General features: G+C 54.4%; 1 protein-coding gene across 1 annotated transcript; it reads left to right on the forward strand.

The window, feature by feature from the left end:
- Window positions 1–556: 556 nt before the first annotated feature.
- LOC114616482 (platelet-derived growth factor subunit A) lies at window positions 557–9,296 on the forward strand (the record flags this gene model as incomplete). The annotated part of the gene is made up of 4 exons (XM_028761936.1): window positions 557–664; window positions 1,997–2,093; window positions 6,982–7,086; window positions 9,109–9,296. Coding segments are annotated over exons 1-4 (453 nt in total), but the record flags the coding sequence as incomplete, so codon positions are not given.
- Window positions 9,297–11,873: the final 2,577 nt, after the last annotated feature.

Genomic DNA, 11,873 nt, shown 5'->3' on the forward strand with positions numbered 1-11,873 from the left:
CGCGGAGGGGCGCACGCAGGCCACCGGGCCGCGCCGTGCTGGGCCGCGCCGTGCCCGGCCCGGGGCGGCAGTGGCGAGAGGAAGGCCGGGGGACAGGCTCTCGGGGCTGCCCGCAGCCCACAGGGAGAAGCGAGGCGGTAGCTGGTACCGGGCCGAGCGTCCAGACAGGTGATCGGTGGTGTGGCGGCAGCTGCAGCCACGCTCCGTGGTCCCCTCCCGGGGCTGACGGCAGTAAATATGCGGATTTACCAGCCGGGTCGCTCCTAAAGCCAGCGACGGGGAGCGAGCGCGGCGGCGGCCAGCACGGGGAACGCACCAAGGAAGAAGCCCAGCCCCCGCCCTCCGCCCCTTCCGTCCCCACCCCCTACCCGGCGGCCCAGGAGGCTCCCGGCGCGACTCTGTTCCTCCTCCTCCTCCTCGCTGGCTCTGCACTCGCTGCTCGCGCCGAGCGCGCTCCGCAGGCTCCCCGCTCTCCGCGCCACCCTCCTCCGGGCCGCGCTCCCTGAGGGATGGTACTGAATTTCGCCGCCACAGGAGCCCGGCTGGAGCGCCCGCCCCGCGGCCTCGCCTCCCTGCCGAGCTTCCAGCGCCTCGGGACGCGATGAGGACCTGGGCTTGCCTGCTGCTCCTCGGCTGCGGATACCTCGCCCATGCCCTGGCCGAGGTGGGTGCCACCCCCGCGCCTCTGTCCCTTCTGGGCTCCCTCGGCGCACGCCCCCCTCGGCTACCTGTTTCAAGCTCTGCAAAGAGCATTTCGATTTTGTCAGGGTGGTGTAATTTTAAAAAAAAAATCCCAACTGGGTTCTATTTTCTGCCATGCCCAAGTGTGTCTGGTGAGTTTCCAGCGCGTTGCGTCGCTCCGCCTTGGAGGGGGACGGGGGAGCCGCGAGGTGAACCCGTGGGCAGAAACTTCGGGGGGCTGTGGGTACCTTTCCAGAAGGGGCAGCCCGAACGCAGCGGACAATGCAGTAACGGGGTGCGGGCAGCGGGAAAGGGGGTGTGTGTAAACTGACCGTGCCCTGGGAGGGGACTAGGGCGGGCAGTGAGCAGGTAGAGGAGGGTGCGGCCGAAGCCCGCGACTGGGCAGGGTGGGCAGCGCCCAGCCGCAGTCCCCAGTTCCCGGTCCCCAAACCCAGTCCGACGCAGGACTGGAGTAGTCTCCGCCCGCCCAGGGCCTGCTTACAGGTGGCTGAAGGAGGCAGCTGGGGCCGGGCCAGGCGCCCGCACCCTCCCACCGCCACCCCCCCCCCATTCTCCGGGAGCTTAGCCGTGATGAATGACTTTCCACAGCCCCTGTCGTGGGAACTTCGTGGTTGAGTCCTCCAGCGACCCTGACTCCCTTTAAAAAACCCGGAGGGAGAGTGGGGGAGGCCGAACGGTGGGAGGTGGTCTGGGCAGGGACGGGAGAGGCGCGAGGTGGATATTTAACTCCTTGCATTCCCTGCAGTCTAAGCCCCGATGGATTTGGGCGTCCTAGTCGGCGCTAGGGCCGTGACTGGGCCGGAGACGGGTGGAGCGACCCGGCGTGCGTGCTTGTAGGTTGGGGGGTGGGCAGCGGGGAGAGATCGAAGACCCTCTCCCCTGCGGGCTCGGCTCAGGATTCCCGGAGTGAAATTGAACCCTCAGGCTAGATTAAAGTGTTGAGACTGCTGTGACTCCAGTCGTAGATGCGTGACGCATTTCGACCCTCTGTTTCTACATGTGGATGTAGCTATTAAGCCAGAAACTCTTCGGGCCCCTGGCTGCCCCCAGACACCCTGGGGAGGGCCAGAACGCGGGTGCTTTTTGTCTGAACATGTCAAGGCAGTGTTGGGATTTTTTTTTTTAACCAAGGTCAGACAGATAGGAATAGTGTGGAGGAATTAAAGGGGGGGTCCCATCTAGCCCCACCCGATCCTCTGACTCTAGGGCCTGGCGAGGGTCGGGTCGAGCTGCGTGGCCCCTGGGGCCGGGCTGGAACCCCTGGGCGCGTCCTGACCGTGTGGTTTGCTTGCAGGAAGCCGAGATACCCCGGGAGTTGATCGAGCGGCTGGCTCGAAGTCAGATCCACAGCATCCGGGACCTCCAGCGACTCTTGGAGATAGACTCCGTAGGTAAATCGCGCCCCTGCCCTGCCCTGGCTGCGAGGAGGGCGCGGGCGGCGGGGCGGGCAGGCTGCGCGAGGAACCGTACCCTGCGCTTGGCCGGGCCGGGCGCTGCGCAGGAGCGCACCGAAAGGTCAGACTCCACTCGCCGGCCATAAACGCCCAGGCGTATGAGTCAGGCGTTTCTCTTGCAGTTGCCACTTTCTCTCCCAGCGGCAGCCGAGGGTTGCTTCGCTCGCCCGGGGGTTGTTTTTACATTTAAGGGAAACGCAGCGGGTGTGTCACTGAAAGTTCAGTTTTAGAATGTGCCGAAAGACCCTGCCAGGTGTGCGTGTCAATGGCTGCCTCTGGCCGGGGAGCGCGGGAGCGGGCCGGGAAGGAGCGTGCCTGTGGCTGGTCTTCTCCTGGCGAGGGTTCCCAGAGCGCTTGAGGAGCTGGTCGGTCCGGGCCTTTTGTAAACTCCACTCCCTGGTGCCTTGATCGCCCGGGGCTGGGTCCCTGTGGTGGCCGCAGGAGGTCGATGTTTTTCTCAACACCATCCTGTAAAAAGGCTCGCCTGGGACACTGGCGCTTGGGGCTATTTTGGGGGCTTCCCGCCTCTGGGCAGAGCCAAGCCACTGTAGAAAACAATTTGTAACTGTAGGGTTGGATTAGACTCGGGGATCGAGGAGGGCTAGAATAAATGGGGATGACTGGGGATGGGAGAGGCAGCCTCTATGCTGGAGGACGTGGTCTCCTCTTGTCTTTTGTAATAACCTTTTCAAAATGAACACTTAGCCTGGGAATCCTTTTTTTCTTTCTTGTTTTGGACACACTGGGATTAAAATTTACCAACTTAAAAAAAAAAGGCCCCAACGAGTTTGCCAGGAGGAGCTAAAAGGTGCTAGAGTGAAGAATCCTAAGTGATGGTTTCCCCCTCCTTGAAAACTTTTTAGAAAGGTCGAGTGGTGAGAGAATTAAGTAAAATCACATGGTCTAGCCATTTGGAAATTTGTACCTAATTATGGTGGTGGAGAGGGCTGAACTGTTTCTTGTTGCATGCCAAAACCATTTTCTAACAAGGTGGCCCCGTTTCAGTAGTTTCTTGACCCAGGAAATCCTTGGCCTGATCCTTATCAGGAGTGGCAGGCCTAGGGTTTCACTTGGAGATCAAGAGTTGGGTCAGGGGGTTTGATCTGATCCCTTTTTTGAGAGGCCTGGGTGGAGGACTTGGCTTGGGTCACTCGGGGGAATATACTCGCTGAGTTTTTACTGGTCCTCTAAGGCTTTGGAGAAGTCAGACTGCTTTCCTGGCCTGCTTAAGCCTAGGGCTGGGCCTCCTGCTGTCTGGATGTTGAGGGAAATGGCCCATTCACTTGCTGGGAGGACCATTCTTATGCTGTTCCCTGCAGCCACGCCTCCCCCACCCCCCACCATTAATGCTTTTAGCACCAAGCTTCTGTTAAGGTTAAGCTGATGTGCCCTATAGGGGGTTGGGAGGGGGGACTGGAGGCTCACGGGTTGGGGCCTCCTCCTTGGGAGGGTCCAAAGAGAAAAGGTTGTCTGGGGCCCCTGGAGGTTTCAAATTGCCTCTGTAAGAATGGTGGTGGTGGTGGTTGTGTGTGTGTGTGTGTGTGTGTGTATTTAGGACATCCCCACCCTCATTCAACCTGTCTGACATTTGGGGGTCTCCCTTAGAAACTTCTGGAAGCCAAGTGTGGGTGTGGACTTCTAGGAAGTCAGGGCTGGAGGACCCACTGTGACACCAACCCAAAGTGGGGTCTTCCTTGCTGGGCTGTTCCTCTGCTCTGATGTGGAAACTACTTAGAAACTAGTCTTGGCTGGTTGGCTGTCATTCACATTCTGTCTCCTCTTGAAGTGAGGTGCCCTGTGGCTCTGGCTGCTAGAGGAGGCTGCAGATGGCTGGCTGTGGTAGTCAGTTTTAGAGTCAGCTGGAAGGGGTACTCACTGGGACATCTCCAAGGATGGCCTCTCCAGGTGAATTCTTGCTGTCTCTATATCTAGGTTGCATGGAGCAGAGAGCAGCTTAGGGGTGTCCCAGGCTCCCCAGCCAACTCCTCACCCAAGTGGGTGGGGCTTTGTGATTGGCACACGGCTTGTCTAGTGAGCTGGCAGCATCCCCATTTTCCAGATGGGGAAACCCTGAAGGCATCTCCTCCCAACCTTGGAGCTCCTTGGCTGTGTGGCCCAGCTCCAGAGGTGGCAAGATTCCAGTACGTTGCCAAGAATGTCCCCGAGCCCCGAGCATTCCATGGCAGAGTCAAGGAGCTCTAAGTGGTCCTTCCAGGGTGGCTTTTGGGTCCAAAGACCCATTACTGGCATGCAGCCTTGCTGTGAACTGCAGCTCAGAAGTTCAGGTCGATCATGAGCATGTGTGTGTGTGGGGTGTAACGGGAGCTTTGTTCTCTAGAGTTGCTGGCCAGGCGCCCATGGGTCATTGAGTAACTGATACATAAACATCCCATCCCAGGCTACTCACAATATTGTAGCCAGGACAGGGCTAATGGACTCTGTCTGTCCTTTCTCTAGTAACCAGACATTGTCACTCACACATCCGCATGGGATAAAGGGAGGTGACTTTGACCTGAAAGGGGCTTGGCCACTAATTCATGCTGGACTCAGCTGTGTCACACAGGATAACATCTTTAGACTTCCAAAGAACCCATCTGGCATACATCAAAGATGCCACGGTGGTGGGTCAAACAGTTAGCTTGTGACTGTTTGTTAACTTATTTACTTTTTTTATTTTAAAGCTGTGGTCTCAACGTAGCCCAGGCTACCCTTGAGTTCCCTTATGTTGCCAAGGATATCTTCTTGCCTCTACTTCCAGAGGAATAAGTTTGCAAACACTCATCAGGGTACTTATCTAATGCAGTATTGGGGACGGAACCCAGGGTCTTGTGTGTTCTGGACCCTCTTTCAGATGAACTACATCACCAACCTGTTTTTGTTTCTTGAGAAGGGTGGCCTTGAGCTTCAGATCCTTCTGTTATGCTACCACATCTGGCTCATGATCACCTATCTTGATCTGGGGTGGGGGGGAGGCAGAAGGTGGGCTTGTCTGAGTAGGAGCTGTGGCCAGTCTCTATGGCTGAGTTTGTCTGCATGAAGTTCAATCAGGAGACACTGGATTGGGGAATTGGACCTGTTGAGCGCTGGGCCTTGGAGGGTCCCAGCTTTCTTTTGGTCTTTATTTCTGAGTTTTAGTTTTGTTTTTAATTTTTTGAGACTGGATCTTGTGTGTCCCAGGCTGACTTTTGAGTTTACTTTGTATCTGAGGATGGCCTTGAACTCTGAACTCTTCATTCTCCTTCCTCTACCTGCTGGGTGAAGGGATTCACCATAACCTGCCTCTCTGACTTGTGCTTGTCTTGTTCAGTTTCTCTGGACTCTAGAGCCCTGGCCACTGCAAAGTCAGTGACACCTACCATGTACACGTTAAGGCAAGTGAGGTATCAGAGGACCACAGTTGGTACCACTGCCTACTCTCGCAGGTCCTGTGAGTGGATGGCCCATTCATTTCTTGTTGGATTGGTCATACAGCAGGGTGGTCATCACTAGGTCGTGACTCACCGTGTCACTTTTTTGTGAAGAGATGCTTCTTTGTAACAGTTGGTTGGTGGGAACTTTTTACTGCATGAGCAGTTCTGATCTTATTTTGGGTCTTAAAATAAAATCGGTGCCATTGGAACATTGAGTCATTTTAAATAGTTTTTTGGGCTCAGATTCATCGTTGACATTCACACCTTAGGCGAGTCTTTGCTTTTTATCTTAAATGTGTGGGTAGGAGATGTCTCAGGGTGGAGGAGGCTGGCGTGTCTCCTGTTGGTTGTGGATGGTGTGGTACCTAGTAGGCTTTGTATCAGAGGATTGTCCATTTGGATAAGATGTCACTAAGCGTTGGGACCCATGGGGGATTGTGCAGGGGAGAGTGTCCCTGGGGAAAAAGTGGAGAGGGAAGGAGGGAGAACTTTGCTTGAGTTCTGCATGGTATAGGCTGAGAAAGCGAGGGGTAGATTAATTATATCTGGGGCTGATAATGTCTGCACATCATGTGACAGGGCTCTGTGTCCTCTTGTCTCCAGGAATTGCAGAATTTGGGGCCAGTGTAGCAGCCTCTTCCTCTGTTACCGGCCAGTGTGTCTCTGGGGCTAGGTTCTCCAGGCTGACCTTTAACTCTGTCCTCTGTCGGTGGCTCTCCCTCTGCTAAACACCTAGTGGCCCTCCTTCAGGTGCTGTTGCTTTGCTCGCCCTCTCTGTATGCCTCACTGCCTTATTCACCCGCCCTGGGGACTCTAGCCTCACTCCTCTCAGCTTCCAGCCGCACCCCTTTGCTGTTTCTCATGGCCTCTGGCCCTCAGAGCAGGCTTATTTCAGGAACAGTGGAGGTTGGCTTGCAGCCCAGTCTGGCGTTGCTTCCGATGCCCCTCAGAGGTTAGGGCATTTCATCAAAGCCTGCTTTACAAGAGGGAGGCGCTGTACACACAACAGCAGGAGAGGCAGCCACCCTTCCCATCTTTGCTTCACAGGCGATAGTGGTACTGCTCCAGAACTGGGCCCAGCTGGGTGGCCTTGGGACTTTCCTGACCTGGCGCAGTCCTCAAGGGTTCCCTTCAGACTCATAAGGGAGAGTACCTGAATGCCTTCCTGAAAGAACTTCAGAGTTTCACAGGAGAGCTGTACTTTGGGGACATGCATACTGACATGATAATAGGGGAGATGGTTGAAGGCACATCTGTCAACCTTATGCGAGCCAGCGAGCAGAGGGTCTGAGGCTGGGGACTGGGCCCTTTGTCCTCCTGCTCTGAAACCTGCTGTATAAGCCTCAGCTGTGTAGGACCCAGGGGTATGGTACAGAAATGTGGGCTCTTTACCGTATTTTTCTTTCTACTTTTAGGGGCTGAGGATGACTTGGAGACAAGCCTGAGAGCCCGTGGGTCCCACGCCGTTAAGCATGTGCCTGAGAAGCGGCCTGTGCCCATTCGCAGGAAGAGAAGTATTGGTGAGCGAGGAAGGTCGTGCGGCAGCTGGGAGGGGGCAGGTTCCCACCAGAGCTGGGAGTGCTCCCTGCTAACTCTGAGGCCTGGGGCACAGCCACACATCCCTCCTCCACCAAACAAAGGCTTCGCTGGCCCCTCGCCCTCCCCATGGAGGCAGCCCTCTTTCTCCTCTATAGTGTCTCCTGCCTGCCCTTCTGCAGTCTTGTGCCTGGGCCAAGAGTTTCCAGGAGGGAACATTACAAATTCCTTAGGTGCCCAGTCTTGTCAGGGCCTGTCTGCAAGGAGGCTTCGTTGGAAAATGTGGCCATGCTTAATGTCTAGTTCCTGATGTGAGCTCCAGCATGCTCCTGGGCTTCAGCTGCAGAAGCTGGGTGTAGCCTGGATAGTACTGGGGCCCACAGCTGGAGGACACCTCTTCCATAGACCTCACCTCACTCACCTTTGGCTCTAGGGTTCCACCTGGCCCTCATTCTGGGGAGAAAAAAAAATTATATTCTCCGAAGGCCTGTATATTTTTTTCATAGGGTGGAATATGTGATTCTGTGTAAGTGGATCCCTCTTGAGATTTAGTTACCAGTAAAAGGGTAGATTTTTTTTTTTTTTAAATCTATTCCTAGTTGTCAGGGAACATTCCTGAGGTGAGAATAGATGGTAGCTTCCAACCAAACCTCAGTCATCCAGCTAGGACTATAGAATCCCTACTCACTACCGAGCTGAGGGGAACTGACTGCAAGCTGAGGCCCTTACGAAAGACCCACTTAGAAGACTCTCTACAAGGACTGTCATGAGAAACACAGAGTGGCCAAGCCCGGGAGCCCAGAGCAGTGTGCCTGGCCCAGTGTTTGGGGCCTCTGTGTTGGAGGGACTCACATCCAGAAGGCCGATGCTGCCCCCCCCCCCCAGGGCAGGGAGGAGTCTGAAGTCTGGTCTACCATCCCTGTTCATTCATGCTTTTCCCCCTCACCCCCAGGGAGTCTGAAGACAGCTGTGAAGCTCTTCTGGAGTGTTTTCCAGCTGGTGGTGTGCATATCTCTTGTGTCTCTTAGGTGTGGTTCACTCCTGCTAGTTAGCTGGCACATCACTCCTTTCAGCTCTTGAGTATAGATAGAGTCTAGGTCCCCTTCAGTGTTGATAGGTCAGTCAGTGGATAGGCCCCAGAGCCTTCCTGGTACCTCAGCCATCTCTCCCCACACTGGCTACTTCCAAAGACGTTACCAGGCAGCCACTATGTATAGTGAGCAACAGTGTCTAGGGTTAAATGGGGTTAATGAGGACTGCCTGAAGAGGAGCAGGGTGTGTGTCCCCGGGTCCTGAGGGGATTTCTTATCTGCTATGCACACCTGCCAAGCAGATGGCCCCAGACTGGCTGTTCTCAGGGACACAAATAAGTGTAGTTTTCTGACCTGGGCTATGTGGAAATTAGGGTTGAGCTGCTCCTCTGATGTCCCCCACCCTTTGGCTTGCAAAGGCAAGAAAGGGTACTGGGGACAAAACCAAGGGCTTGTGGATGGTAGGCAAATACTCTACCACTGAGCCACACCCCAGCCCCTCCCAGGGGGATTCTAGTCAGGTGCTCTACCACTGAGCCACACCCCAGCCCCTCACTGGGGGATTCTAGGCAGGGGCTCTACCACTGAGCCACACCCCAGCCCCTCACTGGGGGATTCTAGGCAGGGGCTCTACCACTGAGACACATTCCCAACCCTCAATTGGGGGCTCTAGATATTCTACCCCTGAGCCATTTTCCCAGCTGACTTCACATTTTATTTTGAGATAAGACCTCCTTAAATTGCCCAGGTTGGCCTTGAACCATGTCCGTAGCTTTGATGTGAGTTTCAGCCCTGTACATTCACGGACCTATTGGCAACCAGCATGTCCTTTCATACTAGGGGCTGCCGCAGGGTAGATTCTGCCCAGGTGCAGCCTAGGTGGCCGTCTCTGGATTGTGAGATCGGAGGTCTTATTTTTGTGTGTTACAGGTAGATTCCTAGTTTTTCTTATTCATGATACTCTTGCCTTTGTAGAGGAAGCCATTCCCGCAGTTTGCAAGACCAGGACGGTCATTTACGAGATACCTCGGAGCCAGGTGGACCCCACGTCAGCCAATTTCCTGATCTGGCCCCCATGTGTGGAGGTGAAGCGCTGTACCGGCTGCTGTAACACCAGCAGCGTCAAGTGCCAGCCCTCAAGGGTCCACCACCGCAGTGTCAAGGTAAGCCAGTCTTGCTAAATGCTCTTGGGCTGATGGATCGGCTTGAGAATCAGGGTAGGCACGTGGCTTAGGGTTGTTAGCACACAGCTCCATATAGGCCAGGGGGCTGGTTTCAGTCACACACACCCCCAGGAGGGACTGTGGGATACTCAGTGGTCACACTGTGCTTCAGGTCCCTTGTTGTGTCATTGGGGAGTTGTGAACAAATGTCTCTTCATCCTGGATAGGATAGCATCTAGGTTGGGCACTACAAGAAGGTTGTCCACCACAGTCCAGCTTGCTGAGCCAATGAGGTCACTTTGATTGCTTAGAGGAATGTGGGTAGCTCAAAGGCAGATGTTCCACAGGAACACCCACCCTAGCACTGACTGGAGAGAGTTGCATCTCTAGAACTTTCTCCCCTGCTCTGGTAAAGAGTTTTCCCTTTACAGTAGTTACTATTTAAATGTATATGTGGAGGGATACTTATGAATCTTGTAACTTTCTGAGCTTCCCAAGCCTTTTAAGTTTCATAGGCTTTCTGAGTCTTCCTAGCTCCCTCTAAGAAGACATGTTTTAATTCAGAGGAACTAGCCACATATCACCATGAGAGATTTTTGGGGCCGTAATTTGAATGCATTGTCACTGTTTACATAGATGACAGTGGAACTCGAGTCTGTTCCCTTCTGGACCTGTGTGTCCTTCTGTGCTTTAGAGGATACGGTTGCTCGCTTCCTTGCTGGATGGTGGAGGGTTTCCAGACCCCAGAGGTTTAGTCCCCTCTCTGGGCGTGCGACTTAAGAATGTGGTTGAAGTCTGGTTGTCTTGTGTGTGTGTGCATTTCTGTGATATTGGTGCTGGAGCCTTTGGTATTCTGTCAGTCAGACCAGTGGTTCTCAACTTCCTTACTGCTGTAACCCTTTAATACAGTTCCTCATGCTGTGGTGACCCCTCCCCCACCATAGAATCATTTTGTTGTTATTTCATAATTGTTACTGCTATGAATCATAATGTAAATATCTAGTATACAAGATTTCTGATGCGACCCCCAGGGGAGGTCACAACCCACCAGTTAAGAACTGCTCCAAGCTGGTCTCCAGTCTGAAAACTGGCTCCAACAGGTTGAAGCCCTTTGACTGAACATGTGACCATTGGGTGGCTGAGTGGGTGCAGATAGTGGGATCTTCTGGGCTCTAGCGACAACTAAGGGTCTAGAATGACTCTGAGGACAACATCCGCTTCTGACAGAGCCAGGCTTCTGTAGCCATGATACTTTCGGGGGATGCAGGGTCCCTGGGATCATGTGTGAAGATTTCAGACCCCACTCTTCCATCCTAGTAAATCTATCTCAACCCCCAACCCTGCCATGACCCTTGGCCCCAGTGGAAGGGAGGTGCCAGGAGGACACCTTTCTTGGTAAGGACCTACACTCAGCAGCTCCTTTGTGCCCCACAACCCGGACATCTGTAGTTGACTTTGACGTCTGGCTTAAAGAGTTCCAGGGAGAGTTGGCTGAACAAACCCCACATTTTCAGGACTGGACACCCCATCAAAAGCCATGGACTTTTCCCAGAGTTCCATGGGCTTGTCTGGGGTGCTCGCTAGGCTTGCAGTCCACCCTCAGAGGTTGAGCAGGAGGTTGGCTAGCAGCAGGGACAGTCTACCAGGGGCCTCGGGTCCCTCAGACAGCATGTGGAGGGGGTCTCTGGAAACCTGCCATCTTGTCCTTTTGGGTATAGGTGATTGATCTAGAGTAGGTCTTTCCATTTCTCAGTCTGTCTGGCTTTGTTCCTTGCCTGCCTGTCATGGATTTGCGTAGTCCAGTCTGGCTTAGAACTCTGTAGCCCAGGCTGGGGTTAAATTTGAGGTAATCCTTCCTCTGCCTCCTGCCTGGAGGGGTTAGAAGAGTAAGCTATTACAATGTGACTTTAGGAATAGTTTTCCCATGCTGGAAACATGGTCAAAGGGATGGGTAGTGTGACCAGATGTGTCTCCAGCCCCTGGGACAGGGACTGTCAATTCCCACTGACACTGCTACCCATTTGGGTCGATTGTTTCTCTCCTGTGCTATATGGGACTCTGCAGGGTGCTGATCAGTTGAAAGGGACCAGTTTGGCCTGGTTGGGCTAGGCTCTCCCTACCATAAGTACTCACCCATATGCACCATCATTGCCACCCACCCAAAGCTAGGAGGGGACATCGGGCCCCAGATACTGCAGGCTCTGGCAGAAGGGACAAAAGGTCAGTGGAACAGGAGCCCCATTGTGGATGCCAGGCCTGCAGCATTTGGGGTGGAGGCTGCTGGTGACCTGGATGGAGGGAGATGGACCCAAAAGTCCCAGACTCTGGGTAAGCAGGGGGTGGGGGGCGGGGCTGATGATGAGGCTCACACCGGCCACATTTATATGTGCCCCCAGCCCTGGTTGCAGTATGTGTGTGTGTGTTTTTCTTTCCTTGTAGTGCTGTAGGTTAAACCCAAAACTTCTCATTACAAGCAAACATTTACCACTGAGCCACACCCCAGCCCCTCACTGGGGGGATTCCAGGCAGAGGCTCTACCACTGAGCCACACCCCAGCCCCTCACTGGGGGATTCTAG

The sequence above is a fragment of the Grammomys surdaster genome, unplaced genomic scaffold (genome assembly GCF_004785775.1).
Source record: "Grammomys surdaster isolate TR1022 unplaced genomic scaffold, NIH_TR_1.0 332273, whole genome shotgun sequence".
NCBI lineage: Eukaryota > Metazoa > Chordata > Mammalia > Rodentia > Muridae > Grammomys > Grammomys surdaster.